General features: G+C 43.1%; 2 protein-coding genes across 2 annotated transcripts; one reads left to right on the top strand and one right to left on the bottom strand.

Annotated features, from left to right (window-relative positions):
• Positions 1–73: 73 nt before the first annotated feature.
• Positions 74–15,042, top strand: B4GALT2 (beta-1,4-galactosyltransferase 2). Its single transcript, XM_007419966.3, has 7 exons — positions 74–212; positions 8,055–8,431; positions 10,032–10,267; positions 11,241–11,431; positions 12,249–12,371; positions 12,715–12,819; positions 14,014–15,042. The coding sequence occupies exons 2-7, from the start codon at positions 8,122–8,124 to the stop codon at positions 14,162–14,164; spliced, it is 1,116 nt and encodes a 371-aa protein (XP_007420028.1). The 5' UTR covers positions 74–212; positions 8,055–8,121; the 3' UTR covers positions 14,165–15,042.
• A 279-nt stretch (positions 15,043–15,321) lies between these two features.
• On the bottom strand, positions 15,322–20,607 carry LOC103050350 (von Willebrand factor C domain-containing protein 2-like). Its single transcript, XM_007419976.4, has 3 exons — positions 20,267–20,607; positions 16,923–17,052; positions 15,322–16,527 (listed from the first exon to the last, which is right to left on the bottom strand). The coding sequence occupies exons 1-3, from the start codon at positions 20,582–20,584 to the stop codon at positions 16,346–16,348; spliced, it is 630 nt and encodes a 209-aa protein (XP_007420038.1). The 5' UTR covers positions 20,585–20,607; the 3' UTR covers positions 15,322–16,345.
• Between the last annotated feature and the right edge of the window lie 791 nt (positions 20,608–21,398).

The raw sequence follows: 21,398 nt of genomic DNA, 5'->3' as shown, positions 1-21,398 counted from the left end.
TCAGTCGGTCTCCCGCCTTAGCTCCGCTGTGCTGCCCGCGATGGCGCGCAGGGGTCGCCTTTACTGGTGGCCGAGAAGCCGCTCGGCGTGAGGCCGGGCCGGGCTGGGCTGGGGCCGGGGGAGTCGCCGCGCCGTCCCCTGAGCCGCCCGGCCCGGGCGTCGAGAGACAGCCGGCACCAAGAGCATACGGCACGGCTAGGAACGAGCAGGCGGTGAGCGGGAGCGAACGGGGCCAGGGAAGAAACCGAGTCCTCCGTGTTGAGAAGGGGAATGGGGGACTTCCAGGAAGGGGAGAGCAGAACAAACCCGGCGGGAGGAGGAGTGGGGCGGAGACCCTGCCCCTTTCTTTCCGGCCCGGCACCCTTTTGTTGTCGTCGAAGCGGGGGATTGGGTGTGTTCCTTCTCGCAGGTCTGTCTCTCTGGCCTCCCACAGCAAACGGTTGGATGGATCCCTCTTTCCCATTCTGAGGCGCATCCCAGGCCGTGTTTTAGTAGGATATCTTGCGATCCTCAGTTGAATAAAGCGGCCGCTGTGTGCGGACTGATGGTTTTATGCGTAGGTGTCTAAAGGGCGTAGGGGGTGGTTTCCTGTGTGCAAGTTTTGACTTTGTGCAATGTAAATAGGAGACTAGGCACCTACTTCTGCATTGAGGTGTGTTTACAGGCAGGTGCATGTGCGCGCTCGAGAAGGAGCGTAAAAAGGTGTGCTTGTATCTGTAAGTGCGTATCTCTAGGATACTCGCAGTGAGCCCCTCCCCTGACCAGCCTCGTTCCCCCCCTCCCCCAAGATGGCTCCTACACAATCCCCCAAGTTGCTTCTGGTAACCGAGAAAGGCTGGAGTTGTGTCTGGGCTGCCCCGGGTGAGCTCTGGCACTCGCAACGCAAGCATCTCTCTTTCCCTCTTTCCCCTGTCCCGCACGATCCCTTCTGGGGTCCTTCTCCTTATGGGTGCCTGATAAGTCAGAGGATTTCCAGTTTCTGCCTGTGATTTTCTGGATGAACAAAGTAGCCTTTCTGTTAAAAAAGGCAAAGAATACATGCTTTTACTAGTGAAGATAAGAAAGAAAAAAAACCCCAGAGCATGACTCTGTTTACCAGGCTGCATGTTCTATATAGAGTGGCCTTGCTGCTAAAATTTGAATCAATGCACTTAAAATACTTGACTGGTAGCAGCTTATCTTTCTCAGTGTTGCCATGTGATCCTGGATTTCTCTAAAGCCAAATTATTTTGTACCCCTTAAGAGCTCGTGTGGAAAAGAGTTATAGGATTGGAGTGGCAAGTCTGAATACCTTACAAATGCTGTATTCTTAGCCTAGAAAAGCAGGTGTTTGAAAAACAGAGCTCTGCACTACTTGTGACTTCTTACAGCTACTTGTATATAATGGCTATTTTCCTACTTTTACAAGTATTTGCTTTCACAAGGTACCATTCCCAACCTGGTAACTTGAAGCACATATGTCAAGTCAGGTTTTCAAGGAACATCACTGACTCATAACTATGTTTTTGGCTTCATAGTAAACCTGAATATTTCTGTATGCCTGCCAGTTATTGGAGCCTTCCTTCTGTTGATCATTGTATGGAAGAGAAAGCTGAGTTTCCAGTTAAATTATTCAGAGCCCAGGAGCAGCCAAGTTACAGTGTGATTCCATTAGTAGATTGTTAACGATGCAAAAAAACAACAACCCTCCAACTACAGTGTCCTGTGTTTTTCACAACTTGCCTTCATTTTGTTTGTACATTGGGACATATAACTACATTATTAATTAGGGGAAATAAAAATGGAGGAGGAAACATCTAAATGCATTTTAACTGTTGAATGTTCACTTTCTTCGACTCATTTAAGAGGATTTTCATCTAATAGCGGAGGTTAAAGTATCCCTGTTTGTGTCATAGCTTCCTCAAGGATTTTCATAAAGTTTACCTTTCTGGATTTGTCATTTAGTGGTGAGAAACCAGCGTAATCCTCTAGAAGGCACAGAGATGGAAGCTGGCAAACACTATGAGAAATAGCTACTTTTGAGCTTGGAGTTTGCAGCCTGCATTGTGGGTGAGCATTGGCCCAATCTATCAGTAGTTGCTTGGTCATGATGGTGATATGATACCTCAGCAGCCTGGTTCTTACAGTGTAGCCCTTTGCAGAACTAGTGCCGGAGACTGGTAGAACTGATGGACATTAAGGCCACAGCGCATAATATTATAAAGCCGAAAACTTACAGAAGGCTCAAAATATGGTTGGGCTATCTTGTCTTTATTCTAAAACACTTCTTAGTTGAGTGAAGTATATTGGTGGGTAAGACATATGATAGTTGACTGGTCATTGATGCCACATGCTTCACCACTCCTTGAGTTGATACTGTTCTCTTACTCCTTGGGTCTGTTTCATTAAGTCTGGATCTGAAAGAAATCTGACATTGGAAGTGGTGGTAGGAAGATGCTTGCGATACACAAAATAAATATAAGGGACACTTCTGTCAATCCTTTTGTTGTATTCATAATCATGTAGATGACCACAGTCTGAATGTGATCCCTGAAACCTTTTTTTAGGGCTCACAGAAATCACTGCCAAAATTATCTGAAAAACTCCTAAGAGTTAATGAAGAATTATCTTGTTGTTTTTCAATAGAAAAACAAATGAAAAAGTTGTCTAAGTCTTTATTTAAGCTTCAAGTGCTCAACAAGTGAAGAAAAATTCCACCTAGTTCCCCTTCAAGCAGTAGTAACAAACAAACTAAAAATCCCATGTCTGCCAATTTGGTAATGTCAATACCGTACCATTTTATTCACCAAGGCCTTTGGCTGTTAAAATCCCACCCCATCCCCATACTTTTTCTGTGTGTGGACTCATAGCCTTTGAGATTCCCTATCTCTGATATGGATCAAGGATTATATACATTTTTTTTTTCCTCTCTTTCTTATTTTTATAAATAACTAGCTCCTCCTCCTATTTTCCCCACAACAACAACCCTGTGAGATGAGCTGGGCTGAGAGAAAGTGACTGGCCCAAAGTCACCCACCCGGCTTTCATGCCTAAGGCATGAAATTTGGGGGATGGCAGTGGATTTTGGAGGGGAGGGATTGGCTCTTACTTTCAATCTATGACTTCTAGTTCATAGTTGATATTAAAAATTCTTGCATATAGGATATCTAGATATCAAAGTGAAGACTATGATCATCCTGACATCTGTTTCTGTGAGTATAGATTTTTCCCCCACATGGGAAATTAATCAGCCATCCTTGACCTGCAGACCAAACAATACAGCTTAAGTGTAGTTTTATGATTTCATCTGCTTGGCTTTAATAATGTGAATTAGTAATTGTGAATTTGGAGTCAGAGCATGGTGATGATCAACTGATATGTGAAATGATAGGATCTTGTGAATGTAGTTCTTGTTAAGTATTGCTGTTCCCATGTGTATCTTTAATTTTTTTTCTAGGATAACTGATATCTGTGGTCTTTTTTCCAATCCTTCCAGGTGGTGAGATAGACAGTAGTATTTTCTTTTTTGCAATGACTACAGGAAGCTTGATATTAGTCAGGAATATTTTAAAAAATGTTGCAAAATGGGAGGTGGTAATTAAGTATATTGCACAGGTACTTGCTTGATTAATTAAATGCTTTGAAATTAGCCCATCTTTGCCTGAACAAAGGGTTGATTATTTATTTTGGTTATTTATTTATTTATAAACCACCTCAGCCAGGTAACTCCATCTGTGTATGAAAGCAACAGCCACAGCCAATGGAATAATAGCAATAAATTCAATAACAGAAGTACAATTTATAATTATAGTAAAACATTTAATATAGTATTCTTGGCACCAGAAGCTCTACAGGACTCAAGTCCCAAAGGCCTGCCAGAACAGCCGGGTTTTTACAAACTTCTGGAAAGCTGAGACTGTGGAAGTACCCTTATTCCAGAGAAGAAGACCCCTCACAAAAAATCCCTGCCTTCAGTCTCCTCCTTTTGCACCACTTGATATTGGGTTCCTTCAGTAGCCATTCTGTGCCTTCAGATTGGGTGAACAAAAATCTATACAGGATAAGTGGTCTTGAAGACATTTAGACCCCGGGTGAACATGTATAACTGGGTATATTATGCATACTGATGATACCTTATCCCAAACTAGGAAATGACCTTTCCAAGCTGTTCATATAGATGTTCAACAGGATAAGGGAGACAACCAAGCTCTGAGACACTCCATAATGGAGCACCCAGGGATCTAGCCTCTCTGCCTCCTCCCATGACAGTCAACTGGAACCTCCCACTCAGGAAGGAGTAGAACCATTCTAGAATAGTGCCTCCCACTTCCAATCCTTGTAAGTGGTCCAGAAGGATACTGTGATTAATAGTAGCAGCAGCTAGTGAAAGATCCAGCAAAATAAGGATAGTTGTATTCCCACCATCCAGGCTTCACCAGGCCACAAGTCATCCATGAGGGAGACCAATGTGATCTCGGCCCTATGCTGTCAGCCCCACTAGATGGATCAGACCAGGAAATCAACTCCACAAGAAGGCTAAAACTACTTTTATTGAGATTGGCTATTAATACAGAATCTTGCAATTCTATACCGATTGTGCTATACCTCCTCTTCCTCCTCCTTATAGTCCATTGAATTAGGAAGGCATCTGCCTGAGCAACTTCCAAATGTTATCTGGCTGTTTTGGACTTTAAAATTCTTCGGCCCATTTTTCCTAGGCAACAGCTCCTGCATATCTCCATCAAGGTCATCTTCCTTACTCTCTACACATGGGTAAATCAGGAGTTACATGCTCAAAGCTTCCCAAATAACACTTCAAGGTGCTGCCTCTGCCATCTCTTTGAATCCTGTCATCCAGTGTGGAGTGAAATGAATGGCCAGATGACTACAACTTGGCCTGATTCGGTTCTGGATAATTTCTCCCAAGAAAGAAGTGGGTCGTTTTAAACTGTAAAGCTGGCTGACATTCTACAGATGCAATAAATGTGGAGAAGTAATTCCTCCTTGAGCTCATGCCCATGTCTAGTCTTAATTTGTTTCTCATCTCCCACAAGTGTCACTCTAGATACTGTATCTCTTCATCCACTTCCTTTCCTAGAGCTCCTCAGAAAACCAAGGAGCTGCCCAGACAGGCTGTTCAGGAGCAATACTGTTTAGTGCCCTGCTGTCTGCTGTGTTTCAAAGGCCAAGTGGGCATTCGGTAAAACTGCCCTTCAGATTGCTGCGAATTGCTCCATTCTACCACAGGCCCATGTATTCCACTTTGGGCGTTGGAGAGCCTTCCTTCAGTTTTGTTTGTACAGCCTCTTCTGTAGTCTGCATGGCTGACCATTCCATCTGACACAATTCCCAGGTCTTCCACCCTCTTTTACTTTCTGAGACTGAATAGATCTGCAAAGCTCTAGCAAAGATAAAGAGGATTTTCAGGATCCCAGCTATGAATAAGAGGGTCCCTCTGTACTCCTTCCCCTTCCACCTGGAAAGCAGCCTTCTGACACCAGTTCATTTCGTCTCCTTCAGAGGCCAAGCCAGGCAGCCTCAAATTGTTCTCATCAATGATGACAAGCTTTCCTGTTACTATCAATAAATACAAGACAATGGATGAAACAATATGAGAAGTCCAGGAGAAAAAATATAGTCACATATCTCATATCCATTTTTATGATTATTTTTTTTACTACACATGTGTCTATGCTGCTTCAATCATATGATAAGTGTCTCACAGCATAACATTAAATACATATAATACATTACAATAAATCTAAATATATCCAAATTATTAGACATATCAATAATAATAATTGCTGTCATTATAGGTTCAACGTGGTAGTAATAATATCATATCCTAACACCAAGAAGCCAAATTCATCTCAACTCAGCCACATCTCTCATCCTCACCTTAGTTCCAAATGAATATTTTAAAAGCCACATTTTGAAAAGCTTTCTGAATGCTAAGAGTGAGGGTGCTGTTCTTGTATTTGGTGGGAGGACATTATTATGAATTAATTATGACATTCCTTCATTAGGGTGAGCTCCACATCATGGCTGCTGCAGTGTTCCATCTTGGGCCCCCTCTTCTGCTTTTTTCTCAGCCAGCCTATCCACATTGTTGACACAATCCCCAACAACTGGGCTCTCTTCTCATCTCCCCTGCTAGTGTCCAGGAACAAACCTTTTGTTCTGAATTTGATCAGTTTGTCCATTTCATCTTTCTCTTCTTCATTCCTCCTCTTGCTCTTCTCCAGTCAATCCATTAACTGCTGTGGATTGCTTTTAAAAATCACATGTTGTTTCTTTGCTTTCTTTGTCCTGTGGGATTTTGACTTGGCTTGTTAATTGTACTCCTTTTCTTTATTTCTTTCCATACTTGATTGTCTTTTTCCTGTAAGAAGTTGGCTTCCAGTCATTCTGAGAATCTTTTTCCCCTTGAAGGTGATAATCCCAGGTGATAAGACCTCAACCATATGGCCTTTCTGCTCAGTGGTAAGAGACATGTTCTGCTCTTATTCCCACAGAGTAAGCTCAAAAAAGAGGACAAGGAGTATTGCTATAGGGCTTTTAACAGTGGAGCCTGAGCATTTGCTTGGCACACAGGCAGCCATCTTGGTTTATAACTTAACTCTATGCTAAGCTTGAAATCAGAGGCCATTTCATCTTGCCTTAAGTGGCATCAAATCAGTTTCAGTAGGGTTATACTTGAAAATTCCATTCCCTTTCACCATAATTTTAAATCCAGTGAAATATTAGAATTTTATTTTATTGTATGCACTTGATTGTTATGGAGACTCCTTTCTTAATCTCACAATAAGCAGACCTTCTTCATGCTTCCAACTAAAATCAGAAGTCAAAGAGGGACAAAGAAGTGCATTATTTAGAGAGTGATACTTGACCCACATTGCAAGTCATAATCCTGAAGCAACTTCCCCACACGTATTATTTATTCATTTTAAATCAGATTTGTACATAAAAACTCCATTAAATAAATTGAATAAGAATTGAAAATTGAGCAATAGTAACAACCAATACAGTAAGCACAGCAGCATCCTATTCATCACTGAAGGATGTAGCTTGTATGTTCTGTTCCTTCTCTCTGCTTTTTTACTATTATCTTGTGAACTAATTATGAAAGAGAAAGGAGAATGTAGTTATAAGATTAGATACTCTACAGGCATGTTCAGTTGTGCCTCAGTTTCATCTTATTCTTTTTTTCTCTCTCTGCAAAAATGTAGGACTTGCAGCTTAGGACATCAAAATCTTGGGAATGAAAATGGAACAGCTCCTCTTAAATAAGGGTCCTGTTGCAAATAGTTTCCTTACAAATGCTATAGTACTTTTTGTGTTGTTGAAGGATATAGATAAGGTCAGCTGGTCTGGGTTGTCGTCTGTGCATTTTTGTGTGATTTAAACCTTTGAAAGAGCAAAGGGCTCTTTGATAGACCGGGGAAAGAAGAAGGCTGGGAGGATTTAGTGTGGGAGCTATGAAGTGATAGGAACTGAATGTAGCTTATATCTCAGTTGTCATTGGAGAAATTAGGGAAATTCTACTTCCTGGGGAAGGAACACAATGTCTACCTTGCTGTATTTCCCCAGCAAGATTCTTAAGCTTGCCCTTCCCAATGCTCAAGAGATATCTCTCCTTTCCTGTATGCTGTTAAGGAGAGAATGGTTGAGATACCTATAGTGATAAGTGGGAAACTACCTCTTATTTTACTAAGGATACCTTGGATATACAGTACCTTCTTGCTAAAAGTCAATTTTGCAGCCTTTTACTTTTGCAGTTTCAGCTGGACTTGTTTCTGCCCAACTGCCAATATTGTCTATAGAGGGAGATGTCTGGAGAGTTAGTAAATTGGAAGAGCTCATCTGGGTAGATTAGAATCAATATCCATAGCGTAAGCAAGTATAGTCATTCTGCAGGAGAGTGGTGGCATACTAGCTTTTGCCATAAAAATGCGTTCAAAATGGTTGGGCGAGGGACAGTGTTTGCTTAATTTTATCAAATTTATAAAAAAGAAGTCTTCAAGAGGTTGGTGGGAAAGGTATGCTTCCTGACTTCTTTGTCTCTTCCCCAACAGGCTTGGTGTTTGGGCCTGAGCCGCCAATGCTATGCTCCCCTGATGCTGACCAGCCTGTGTCCAGAAGATGAGCAGATTGTTGGTGGGAGTGACCCTCGAGAGGATTTGCAAAGCTGTACTCTTCCTATGTTTACTGCACTTCCTTATCATCATGATACTCTATTTTGATGTCTATGCCCAGCGCTTGGACTTTTTCAGCCGCTTTAACATACGCAACTCTTCCCGCTCTCTGCCCTATGCCAATGTCTCTCGGCCTAACAGTACTGCTGGGCCTCTGGGCTCTGAGCTCCTGGCCCCAAGTGTCAAGCCTGTTGGCGGCAACAGCACCATCACTGAGAAGCCCTTACCACCCTGCCCAGAGATGCCTCCTGGTCTTGGTGAGATTACAAATGACCCCTGCCTGGTTTGTATCTTGTCTTGAATGAAAGCCTGCAGTGAGGATCCAGCATTATGTGGTTGAGCATATCTCTGTTCTGTTTACCCCTGGTTTTTTTTTGAGTCATAGCATCCTGTCTTGCTGAAAAGTGGTCTTTGGCTTCAGATGTAGGAAGGGAACTATAAGATAGAATCTTCACAGTGTTGCAAATGGAATTGGACAGATAATCCAATCCTGTCATTAAGATGCAATGGAAAATATGTGAGTTAAATTAAGAAGTGGTCAGATAATGGTTTTTGTTTTGTTTTTTGTTTTACCTTGGATACCTTTTTGTTCCCCATTCTACCGTAGCTCTAAGTTCCTGCCTGCCTACACTTTCTGGCTATCCCCCTTCCGTAAAATTTTAATTTGCTTTAGTCTTTCCCAAAGTATATTAAAAATGTACAAGGCAGTGGTAAAACCAAATTAATCTCATCAGTTGTCTTTTAGATGTATTTTTAATAATTTGTCATATTTTCAGATAGGACTCAAATATATCCTAATTGGTCAGATTAATATAATTCAGCAGATCGGTTGTAATTTTGATGGAGTGTTTTCTAATGCATGCTGCAAGGATCTCTGTGTATGGGTTGCAAATAATTAGGGAAATGTTTTAGCTTCTGTGCAGATGGCAAAAGTGCTGTAATATAGGCTGCTGATCCTATCTCAAAAGTAAATTCTCTTTTTAGTTTGGGAGGCCAAAGCATTTCACATTCTGAGCTGCAAAAATAGTAGCCAATATTTGTATTTATCACCCTTGGCTGCTAAATGGGTGTCTTTATCAAATTGCTGCTGCTGCTCTAGGATGGAATTGCCACCCATCTGTAATATCAAATTAGGCAGTTCAACCTTCTCAGGGATGCCAGAATCATTCGGGGATTTGTTCAGAAAAGATACTAAACTAGAATTTGCTAGAATTCTGGCATAATGGGGAAGGAACAGTATGGTGCTTTCTGCTATTCTGATCACTCCAGCTGGATCCTCTTGGGAAAAGATAAGGAAGAAAGCATTTTTTTTTACATTATCTAGATGGAAGTGATTGTATTTTATTCACTGCCCATTGCTGCTTCTAGCGATAATCCCACCTGGTTCTCAGGATAACTGTGAGTCATCGCTTGGGCAGCTTGTAGTAGGTCACTTAGATAAAAGCATAAATACCAAGACTTATTTGAGCAAGTGGGTTAATTGGGTTCTCGACTGTTTGATGCCCCAATTATACATCATGGGAATTTGCAGAATGTATGTGCGTGACAAGTGACCTCATACATCATGACATCATCATGTAAATTACACAATTTGAATCAAACATGATTGATGCAAATTCCACAGTTAGTGTCATTTGTGTGATTAAATTGTGCATGTGATGTCATTGTGGCTTGAACTATATGCCTGTGGCCTCAGTGCATGATATGTTTGGATTTTAAGATCCTTTGCTGAGCTTTTCAGGACAGTACCCTCTCATCTTGATTAATGGAAATGGCAGGGTACATATTGAGAAGTGTAAACTCCTCTTTTGGAGTTGGCTGACTGAGGCATTTATAACAGAGTCCTTTCTTCTTCAGTGGGCCGGCTCCTTATTGAATTTAGTTCTCCCATGAGCATGGAGAGAGTACAGCGGGAGAACCCAGATGTTCAGGAGGGTGGCAAGTATTCACCCCTGGACTGTGTGCCTCGACAGAAGGTGGCCATCCTCATACCTTTCCGCCACCGCGAGCATCACCTCAAATACTGGCTGCACTACCTGCATCCGATCCTACGACGTCAGAAGGTGTCCTATGGAATCTATATTATTAACCAGGTAAATGGGGAGAGCGATAACCCTGTTGTAGTGGTCTGAGGGGGAAAAGTGAGATAGTTGAATTTAGAATAGAGTGGTGTCACTTGAGAGAAACCTGATAATAAGATTTGGTCTTGATGGAAATAGCCTCTTCTGTCTTAATCAGAAATACAGCAGAACTGGGCACCTTGCTGGTCTCTGGCTGTCTGCAGCCTTATAATGGTATGTGGGAATGACCTTGGGAGACACAGCCAAGGGAACGGTCAGACAAAAGGCAGCTTAGCCCACAGCAGGAATGTGGAAAGGGCAAGAGGCTCAGAAGAAACCTTCCCTAGTTTTTTGGGCTGTAAAGAGGATGGGGGGAGAGAAGTACTTTCAAACTTGCAAGATTCTGTTAATGTAACCTTACAATAAAGTAGAATTAACTCATCTGGTCATGTTTCCTGTCTGATCTACCTAGTAAGGCTGACAGGCTTGACTTAATTTCAGCCCCACCCCCCAGAAGTTATTAGACTTCTGGAAAGAATCATTTCCCCTGGCAGTTCCCCCAATTCATGAAGGGGCTGGGAGAGAGGGAAAGTCCAAAAAGTGAATGTCAGAAAGAAGAATGGGTGGTTGTGCTCATGGTTAATTCTGGCCTTCACTGACATGTGACTTCAAGGGAGTGGGGCCCTCCACCAGAAAGGTTTTCCTAGTGGTGAAGTAGCAGCTTCCTACTTACTGGGAAAGCAATGTATGGGCCTCTAGTACGCTATGAATTAGAGATGGTCGTGGCTGTTTTACTTAAAGTCAAGTATGGAATGGCGGGTTAAAGCTCTTGTCTGATATGAACTCTACTAGGTGTGGGTTTGGAATCATAGGTGGAAATTCAATAATAGTAAATTACTTTATAATGCAAAAAGTAATTAGTGAGTTTCAGGCCAAAAATATAATATAGCTATCATAGGGAAATGTTGCTTGGGATTACCCTGTCCTTGATGATCTTTCCAAACAGTTTGGCGAAGACACCTTTAACCGAGCCAAGCTGTTGAATGTGGGCTTCCTGGAAGCCTTAAGAGATAATGAGAGCTATGACTGCTTCATATTCAGTGATGTTGATCTTGTGCCCATGGATGATCGGAATCTTTATCGCTGTTATGACCAGCCCCGGCACTTTGCTGTTGCCATGGATAAGTTTGGTTTCCGGTGAGTAAATGAATTGGGAATTCCCTTGCCAAATGGACTCTATACTTTGAGTTGGGCTGGAATTACACTATGCTATTGGCATTGTATAGTGTAATGTATTCATATCTTATACTGAGTGATATCAGTGATTCTTAGATACTGACCCATATGTTTGTTAATTAGTTTCAATACCAGCTCTTTGGGATTTCATTCAGAGGAAGTTCTTCCTAACTGGCACTTGCAGGTATATAGTTGCACTCTGCACTCTGGTTATTCCTGAGATACCAGAGGCTCTTTGAAATTTTTCAGAGATGCAAGAATTAGGGAAGAAGCAGAATCTGGATTTGTTTTTGTTTAAACATAATGCACACATACAAATACACATACATAAGACATGACATACACACGCTGCATACATACACACTTACCATACTTAAATCTGTACCTTTCTGAAGATTCTGTTATTAGGCATGGACACTTGCAAAATCTATGTGCTAGTGACATAAAAATATGGCTGGAATGTCTTTTGAATATTTCATATTATAAACCTTAGCCCAATGTTTCCAGAACATCTAAACTAAGCAAGAGAAAAAGGATATGATACTATGTTTATCAGACAGAACCAGGGGAGCCCAATTAACAAGATGAGAAATTGGATAGGATTTAGAGAGGGGATGATACAGTGAGAACAATAAGTGATGTAGTTCACATCACATATATGTTTTAGAAATTGTGGCTCAATCTACACCAGGCCTTCCCTGGACCATCTAAATCTATACTTCTGAACGTTCCTCTTTCAGCTTGACTGATCCTTATCTCTCCTGATTGTCCCCTACAGGTTGCCATACTCTGGCTACTTTGGAGGTGTCTCTGGCCTAAGCAAGACCCAGTTTCTGAAGATTAATGGCTTCCCTAATGAGTACTGGGGCTGGGGTGGGGAAGATGACGACATCTTTAACCGGTATGTGAGAGACTTCAGTTGGGCTAAGCCCAGCCAGTACTTATTCTCTAGGGGTTGGTGGCATAAACTGTGAAATCCATTTTTCCATGTAGAGTTTACTGGGAATATTTGGACTGACCAGTGTTCTTTTGCTCAATGGGATGCTTGTGCAAATTGCAACAAATGTTATATACTGTATTTTCTGTAGTACATTTTTATCCTTTATCAATACCTGAAAACCAGGAATATGGTAGGGAAGAATAGAAAGAGTTTGGGCAAATTCTATTCTTTTAAAGTGAAAGTAAAGGCTTGTTTGAAACTCACTGTTTTGCTGATCTATAACCTATAACTTTTCTTTGCACAGGATCTCACTTAATGGCATGAAAGTATCACGTCCTGATGCCCGCATTGGACGCTATCGCATGATCAAGCATGAGCGTGATCGGCACAATGAACCAAATCCCCAGCGGTGAGACTGCACCTGTGTTAACTTTCTATGTAACCTTCCATAAACTTTCATCATACTCTCAATCCATAGACTGCAAATCAATTTTCTATTGCAAGACTAACCTTCCAGACATCTGTTGGAAGGTTGGGAGACTAACCTTTCAACTATCTTCCCTTTATCAGATCTACTTCAAAGTGAAATATATGCTGTACACATTTTTATGTCCCTCATTGTAGAACAGGAGTACAGAATATTTTGGGAGAAGAGGACAAAGACCATAGCCTTTGAAAAGAAAGTTTGGGCTGCACTCTAAAAATTAAGGAAACCTAGGACAAAGAAGTGGGTGGGACCAGGGAAAGAAATTGGATTAATTAATCAATTAAATATAATTAAAATTTAGTCCTGTTTAATAGTTTCCCCTTCTATCACATTAAAAAATAGAATTTGCTGAAAACTTTGGAAGGAGCTATGAAGTTATATTCTTGAGCCTCAGATTGTACATCCCTGCTGCATTATGTCCCCGAGGGCAATTTTATACTGTCCATTCTTCTCTTCCCCATTCCACTCTCATTTGCCTCTAAGAACCATTGACATGCATCATCCCAGATGAGTTTGATTAAAACTATGGTCTGCTGATGCAGGAAAGGAGAAAAGTGTTTGGACCCACTGCCCTAGCATTTACTATATAGAATAGAGGACATGGGATATCTAACATGGTATATATTTAATATTGATTGACATAGGTTTCTGGTTGTCTGTTTGAAAAGTGAGGCAGGATAGAATTCCTGTTGGCCTTAGTTCTTTAAATATAATCAGCTTTCACTGTCCTCCTGCCAACTATTTCACTTTGAATTCTAATCATGGTGTGTCATTTGAGGGAGATTCTTGTTTGAGCTTCTTTCTGCAGGTTATGGATTCCATGGAGAATTTTGGGTAGTGACTCTATCCCCATGTGTTCACATGATATAATTTAGTTTCAGCAGTCCTATATAGAACTAATGGAATAACAAATGCATATATTCTGGAAAGCACAGAGAATACTATATCATTCATTAATAATTTGTTATGTAATGCACTGATCAGAATCACACCAAATGATGTAAAGTTCTATTTAATCTTTTGTTCCATTCATTGATGGATTGCTGTTTTAGCCTGTGTCAGAGTTAACTGTAAAATGTCGGTGAAATATGAGATTCTGTTTTGTTCTTATGGCAGGTTCACCAAAATCCAGAATACCAAGGTGACCATGAAACGTGATGGCATTGGCTCACTGCAGTACCGCCTGGTGGAGATGTTTCGCCGTCCCATGTACACCAACGTAACTGTGGACATTGGCCGACCACCACCACGCCCCTCTCGGGGTTGACTCTGCTGCTTGGCCCTGCCCATGGCCCCATGCATGAGGAGCAATGCGGATCTCAGCCCTGACTGGTTCAGAGGACTGTGTCCTAGCTTGGAGGACCTGTCTGCCTCCTTCATGGGAAAAGGGGAAAGGCTAAGGGCACACCTTTGCTTTGTCCCTGCCTTTGGCTGAAGACCAGCTCCTTAACACTAGTCAGTTCTCCACAGTGCCCTTCAGATTGGAGAATGAATGTGTGTTATGGCGCCTGGTCCAGTGCTTGGATTCTGGGCAGAGCCAAGCCCCATTTGCTGTTGGAAGGCATCGAGAGCAGAGAAGCCTTGTGTAGGGCTTTGACCTTCCCTTTGCCTCTGGCAAAGTCCATCCTCTCCCTGAACTGTTTGCAAGGCTGTGTCCCTGAAAGATTCCAGAGGTACAGTAGCTGCTCTTTGCTTCTTTTCACAGACTGAAAGACTACTGCCTTTCAAGCCTTTTTTCCAGGCACAGTCCAGTCTTACAATGACTGCCAGCTCCCAAGGTGTAGAGATGGTTCACAGTTAAGGAGAGCTCCATCGCCAGTAAAAGCTCTAATGGGTCTGGCCCACTGCCCACCTCCATTCATGGCTTGGTGCTGTCCCCTGCTGGATCCTGGATGCTTTTTCTGGCTCCAGTAACACAGGGGTGTTTTATACAAATCCTCATTAGAATACTTGAGTGCTTCCTGGGTTAATGTATGTGTAGCCTGTCTGGCATGGTACAACAGGACTTTCTTCTTAGCTGTGCTTTCTCTTGTTCCTATGAGTGGAGCAGATTGAATGGTAGTGAGGTTGTACCTTTTAGTAGGGTGGATACATGGACATGTGGTTTGACATACCCCAAAGTGGGCTTGCTTCTCATTTTCATAAGCACGCAGAACCTATAGCCATTGTTATAGAACGGAATAACGTGAAGGTAGATTTCAGCCTGTTTTCCCTAGATCCACCACCATACCAACTTCTACTCCACAAGCAATTCTACCAGCCCTACAATTTCTGCCAGGCATCCTGTCCTCAACCATTCATTATTTCTTTTCTATCAAACTACCATCAGTCACAGCCCTAACAGTATTTTCATGGCAGCCCTACACCTAGTACTTGGAGCTAGGAAGCTACTAGTGTTCCTCCATTCTGGTTATGGTGCCTGGCAAGTAGAATCACCTGCATCTGTCCACTTTGGGGTGACAGCTGGGCCAGGCTGGAAGCCAGGCATCAGCATGTCGAATAGCCCGGGTGTTGGTGACTTTTGTACATTTGAATGTTTTGATCCCTTTTCAAGCCTATGGTGAATGCAACACTGGTCACTATGATCAGATTTTTGTATTCAGTAAAGTTTCAAAACTTGGAGACTCGTGTCTAGAATTCTGTAGGAGACACTGGATTGAGACAGCTTGTACCATTGCCTTTCCTAATCTGGTGCTCTCCAGGCCTGCCAGGACTTCAGTACCCAGAATTCCCAGCCTTTGGCTATACTGGCTGAAAATGTTGGTGGTTGAAGTCTGTGGAAGGCACCAGGCTGGAAATTTCTCATCTGTAGATCCCCTTCCTTTATTCTTCTTAGCAAGGCCAAATTCCAGACATCTCCAAAATGTATTGTAGTTTCTCACTCCATCTTGATTTTACGGGGTAGAAATGGAGTAATTGGCCCAGGAAATTATGCATATAGTTGCTCAGACCTAGAGGAAAGAGAAGCTATTTTATAAGGATCCTTTAATGTTACATATTCAAGGACTACATGCAGATGAAACTATTCAATACAACAGTGTACAAAAGAGGCGGTCTTGATTGGAATTGACTGGAGTTCTGGGAGGGGAAGATAGATAGGAGGAAATGTCAAATCCTATAATATAACAGGTTGCTGCTGGCAACGTGTTTAGGGATCAGGGATGGGGAAGTTGTTGCCTTGCAGCTGTTGCAGAAGTATATCACCCAGCAACCCTAGCCAGGAGTGCCAGTGGCAAGGGATGCTAGAAATTGTAGTGCAGCAACATCTGAAGAATCTTGCATAGTAGGCCTAGATAGCAGGAGTCAGGAAGTGGATCTGGATCAGGGTCTACGATAGGTAATTGTAGTTTGGAGCTGGCTGAGGGGTATCCTGTGGGGTTTCTTTGTAACCTAGCCCTTAAAGAGATTGTAAGATGTGGTTAAGGAACCACTTAATGTTTAAAGGGAGTCAGAAATGGTGTCCAGCTGAAGCTTGGCATCCTGCCAGCCGCTCACATTTGGCTAAGCGGTTTCCTTCCCAGTAGCCAGCTTCTTGGCCATCATGACAGCGGCAGCGAGTGCAGGGACCTACCCAGACGCTATCTCCAGCAGGAATAATGTGCTGGCTCCCATCTACATAGCAGTTTGGCCCTGTGGAAATAAAAGTGTATTAGCATTGTCAGTGTTTCTCCAAGAAATAACACAAATGTAAGAGATAACAGGGGTCATCACAGTCTGCTCTCACTTGGCCACTGATCCTCTAAATGGAGCTTACGTGAGATTGAGTGGCAATACCAAAAACAAAATGGGTGTTCTGTGTGGGTGTAGCATAGAAGAAGCAAACATTTCCAGACGTGAACAGCATTTTGAAGCAAATAATAGTATAACTTCAAGGGATCATACATGGGAGGCAACGGAAGCTAAGAGTTCCATAGTAATCTGACCCATACTTTACAGCATGAGGGCACTCCTCAAAGAGGAACACAAGCACTATACCCAGTGGCTACTTGGCAGAGGCATCTCTTTCCTTTGACTTCATTTCTCACCTTCCTTGCAGGTAGGGCAACAATGGCCTTTTTCATAGATGGGATTGACACATGGTGGGGGGGCACAGTCTGCTACTAGGCAGCGGGCAATTCCATCCAAGTCACAGGTACACTGCTCACATTCGGAAGGCTGTGGGGGAACAAAGATTGATCAATGTGGCATAGCAATGTTCAGTCATGCTTTTACAGGTAATCCTCGACTAAGACCACAACTGGGACTGGAACTTCCATCGCTAAGCAATGTGGTTGTTAAGTGAGTCATGCCTGATTTTACAACCTTTTTTGCCACAGTCATTAAGCAAATCATTAAGCGAATCTGGCTTCCCCCATTGACTTTGCTTGTCGGAAGCCCCCCTTACAATCTCTTTAAGGGCTAGGTTACAAACAAATGGCGATCATGTGACCCCGGGATTCTGCAACCATTGTAAATACACTGCAAATACATTGGCAATCCTTGCCAATACACTACAAGGATCAGTGGTAAGTCACTTTTTTCAGTGCCATCATAACTTCAAATGGTTGTTAAATGAATGGTCGTAAGTCAAGGACTACCTGTATGTGTACAACAGTTTTGGAAGAATTTACTTTCCATATGTGCCCATCCTGGGTAATACTTTGCGACATGCATATTCTTACAGACTGGCACAAAGCTTGTTTTGAACGTTATTTCTGCACTGTCACATTGTGATAGTGCAGTCATGGTTCTGGAAAATGCCTCCTGGGCAAGACTACCCATTCTTTCTTCATCCTCTCACTACTATGACTTTCTCTTAGTGCTATTCAAACAGTTCACTATCACTGCCGTCATACAGTAAGCATTTGAAGGCAGAAATTAATTGGTCCCCATTAAAAAAAAAACTTTTGACAGGTTGCCTTTTTAAACAGAACAACTGATTTCAGTACTGATCAAATGCTTAAGCAGCCTCCTTCTTGCTTACTCACACTTCCCTTTTCAGGTTCTGCTGAAGTCTCTTCCAGAAAGAGTTTTTCTAAAAAGAAATAAAGATAAGATGCTGCCATGCTGCTATTGGAATAATCTCAGCTGAAGAACCCCACATTTGTGCCCAAGTCTGCCATAATAGCACTGTGGCAACAGATTTTTAAAGGCAAGTGTGTGTATGCAGGCAAGTGAGGAAAAGATATGCCTGAAAGACTTATTTGGCAGGGATGTTACTTCTGCTCCAGGTAATGGCAAAAGTGATTTCTTTTGCAACTATGTCCACCTTTTTCTGCAATATTGTAGCACTTCCAACATTTTTCATACACTTCACATTACTAAGATTACACCATCAGAGGGCACCATCCATTCAGATTAGGTTCTGTTCTAGGAGAAATGCAAACTTCCAACAGGATATCTTGAGCCACTAGCCCCCAGCTCCCACTTTCAAATAGTAGAAAAGAATGAACAAATTGCTGTTCTGATTGTGCATGTAGAGGTTGTGGGTATGGAATTTCAGATCAAGGTGTACTAAACACGCCCGCAACAATGGAGGTGATGTCCTCCAGGAATCCTGTGATAGGACATGCACTTAAATACTCAACAAAGAAGTTGCCATTATTTTCAGTTTGTTTCACCTCTACTAGCAAAGCCTACAGCTAGTGTTAGGGAAGCCAAACTAATAATAAGGAATAAATAAGTAACACAGTACCAGAATCCAGTTCCTCTCTAGATTTTGATTTTATTCTCAGTCCCCTTTGTCTCCTTCCTGCCAGCTACCATATCTACTTAAAAGATGAAATTCTCAGATTATTATTCACTGTGTTAAATTCCCTCTCCATTGGACTAGCAAATGGTTATAGAAATTCACACCTCTAATGAACTGTTGAAATAAATTTAGTTGATCACATGGACATTATAGGCCAGTTGCCAAAAGACATGTCTCAAATCATAAAGCTAAAAAGAGCTTCCTTTAATGTATGATGCTGTCCAGGACTTCTTAAAAATCTACTTTGGCAAGATGTTACCTTATTCTTGCATTGTAGATAAGCAAAAAATATTTCCCTCTTCCTAAAATGCTAGTCTTGTTGTTTGTAATACTAAAATGTAATCAGTTCAGCTAACCATGTTTCTTAAAAAAGCTATTTGCATACAACTTTCTGCTTTTATGCAAATGCAAGGTGTCACAGTTTCAGTGTCAGCTTTACTAAAAATCAACCATGCAATATTGTATGCATCTCCAAAAAGGTCACGGGCAAACTTCAAAATTTAGGGCTCTCTAAAAGGGCTGTTCATGTATCACAAATGAACTGAGGAAGCACTCTGCATTTCAGCAAGCCGGGGGGGGGGGGGGGGGCGGAATGCCACTTCTTTAAGGACTGAATTAATTCTAATGAATTTAACACAGTTCTGTTGGCACAGAAGCATGAAAAATGTTGTGGTGCTCCAATGAATAGGAGGAGGTGCTTGCTCATGAGATCCAAAGCACTTCTCTCAAATCACTTTCAAAGTGTGCACAACCTTACTAAGGAGTGAGAGAGGAAAATTACTGGGAAGGGAAATAATTGTTTTACAGTGAGTTAGGCCCCATCTGCTCACAGCAAAATGTCTCCAAGGAACACTCAGCGAATCTGAGCTAGACAGCAAGGACACGATCTGCTCACTGCCCAATTATGAGGATTGGCCCTTAATTCATGCAAATGATTATGTGATTCTCAGGCACAGGGAACCCAGGAGTAGAGCAGGCTTTGATCTTCTATCTGCAGCCCCTTAGTCTAGACCTGTTTATTCATCTGTTGCTAAAAAATCTTTGCCCCTCCCTCATTGCCGAGTTCCCCATGCCAGCAAATTGTTCGGCCTGACAACTCACATCTTAAATACACTGCAAACAATTTCAGCAGTGACAGACAATAGCCAGAATAAAGGTACAAAGTGGTTAGTGTCAGGGTTGAAAAATAGAGAAGGATATTGACTGAAGAGACAACTGGGTGGGTATTACAGACAACAAAAAGTCCTTATTTTACTTCAGTGCGGTCAAGACATTTTGATTTTAAGGAAACCTCATCATGCCATTCCTAATCTAGTGCTTGTCATCCACATCGCTTTCTAATACGCTGTAAGAGACAGTCCTTAAAGTGGCAATCCAATTTCCATTTCATAAGATACTATGCCCCACGAAACACAGGTCTTATGTCTGGACTAAACATGTCAAGACTATATTGTCAATGTCCCAAATTAGATCTTCAATAGATAGAAGTATCTCTCAACTACTTTGTTCATTAGCAGCTTTCACTTTTAGCCCTGGCTAAGGAGATTCTCACATTCAGGGAGACGGCCACCACCCATCCCTGGCCATGAAGTTGCGCGTTGGTTTTTCATCCGCCCTGCGTTCACTTGCCTGCCTTACCTGGAAATGCTGCCCCAGTTCATAAACCTGCCCTCGGTGCTCGCAGCCGACGCGTTCGCAGCGCGGACAGCAGTCGCCCGGGTAGTGACTGACGTGAATGCAGGCAGGCGGCAGAGCGGCGCAGTCGCTGCGGGCACATGCTGGTCCTTCCGCCGTGCACTCACACTGGATGCAGTTGTCACTATCCAGGGAATACCATTCACCCACGAAGTACAGGCTCCCGTTGGCATCGCAAGTGCTAACTGACCCTGCCAGCCCGGGCCGAGCCACCACAGCCAGCAGCAACGTCAGGCTCAGCCGTTCCAAAGAAAAGGGCATCGCTAAACTCCAGAGGCGTCGGCAGGGGAGCTGGGCAGAGCAAAGAAACGGCAGGGAAGCGGGCGGAGGAAAGCGCGTATCCACTCTGTCCAGTCGAAGGGTCTAGTCCGTGGCTGACAACCAACCTGGCCGGCCCCTGCGCTCTTTGTGCCGCCGCTCGCCCCCGAGTGAAATCCGAGCAGAGCACCCCTTCCCAAAAAGGGCGGGCGGAACCTCGGAGCTGGGAGGGGCAGTTGCATTGCCCCCCGCCTGCCTCTCCTGCCAGACTGGTCGCGCGCTCCACCCCGCCTCCGTAGCCCTCGCGCTTTCCCCAAACCCTTCGAACTTCGGCACTTGGAAGAAACGCTCTGCCCTCAGGTCCCAGCCCTGGTGCCCACGCGCCCCCTTTCCTTCGATGCCCTTTTACGGTTCTAGAAACACGAACTGAGGAGGAAATGTAGCAACCGGTCGACAGGTCTCGGATACATTCTACCAAGGCTTTTCCCAGGGTGTTTGAGTGCACGCTGGTGTCACGGCTGCTTCAGCCTTCTGGACGCGGCTCCTTTAAGAGGCGAGGTTTCCGAGGAACGAGGAGGGCGGTTACCATGGAGACAACCAGTTGATGCTCCCGGGAGCTCACGCGGAGAGGTGAAAAGTTGGGGGGCGAAGTGGAGGGCGAGGTCCCCCCCTCCCCGTGGAGGTGCGTGTAAAGGGTGTTGGTCAGTCTGCGGGCGAAAACGTGAGGGACAAGGAATTAAGCTCGGTAGCACGATCGAAGCTGGGCCGAACGTGGGGAGACGGTAGGGTTAGTCTGGCCAGGCAAATGATGCCGGGA

The sequence above is a fragment of the Python bivittatus genome, unplaced genomic scaffold (assembly GCF_059951505.1).
Source record: "Python bivittatus isolate LINGU-HERP-01145 unplaced genomic scaffold, Pbiv_v1 ctg000700_np1212, whole genome shotgun sequence".
Classification (NCBI taxonomy): Eukaryota; Metazoa; Chordata; class Lepidosauria; order Squamata; family Pythonidae; genus Python; species Python bivittatus.
The sequence above is the reverse complement of the archived record's forward strand: the minus strand, read 5'-3'. Positions and strand labels throughout refer to the sequence as shown.

What these genes read in the sequence shown, in the direction of transcription:
- LOC103050350 (XM_007419976.4), bottom strand. Translation starts at nt 20,584, where the DNA reads ATGCCCTTTTCTTTGGAACGGCTGAGCCTGACGTTGCTGCTGGCTGTG. An exon ending in AACTGGGGCAGCATTTCCAG is followed by an intron (nt 17,053 to 20,266) that starts GTAAGGCAGGCA and finishes GTTCCCCCACAG; the next exon opens with CCTTCCGAATGTGAGCAGTG. An exon ending in TTGCCCTACCTGCAAGGAAG is followed by an intron (nt 16,528 to 16,922) that starts GTGAGAAATGAA and finishes TTATTTCCACAG; the next exon opens with GGCCAAACTGCTATGTAGAT.
- B4GALT2 (XM_007419966.3), top strand. Translation starts at nt 8,122, where the DNA reads ATGAGCAGATTGTTGGTGGGAGTGACCCTCGAGAGGATTTGCAAAGCT. An exon ending in GAATCTATATTATTAACCAG is followed by an intron (nt 10,268 to 11,240) that starts GTAAATGGGGAG and finishes CTTTCCAAACAG; the next exon opens with TTTGGCGAAGACACCTTTAA. An exon ending in GATGACGACATCTTTAACCG is followed by an intron (nt 12,372 to 12,714) that starts GTATGTGAGAGA and finishes TTCTTTGCACAG; the next exon opens with GATCTCACTTAATGGCATGA.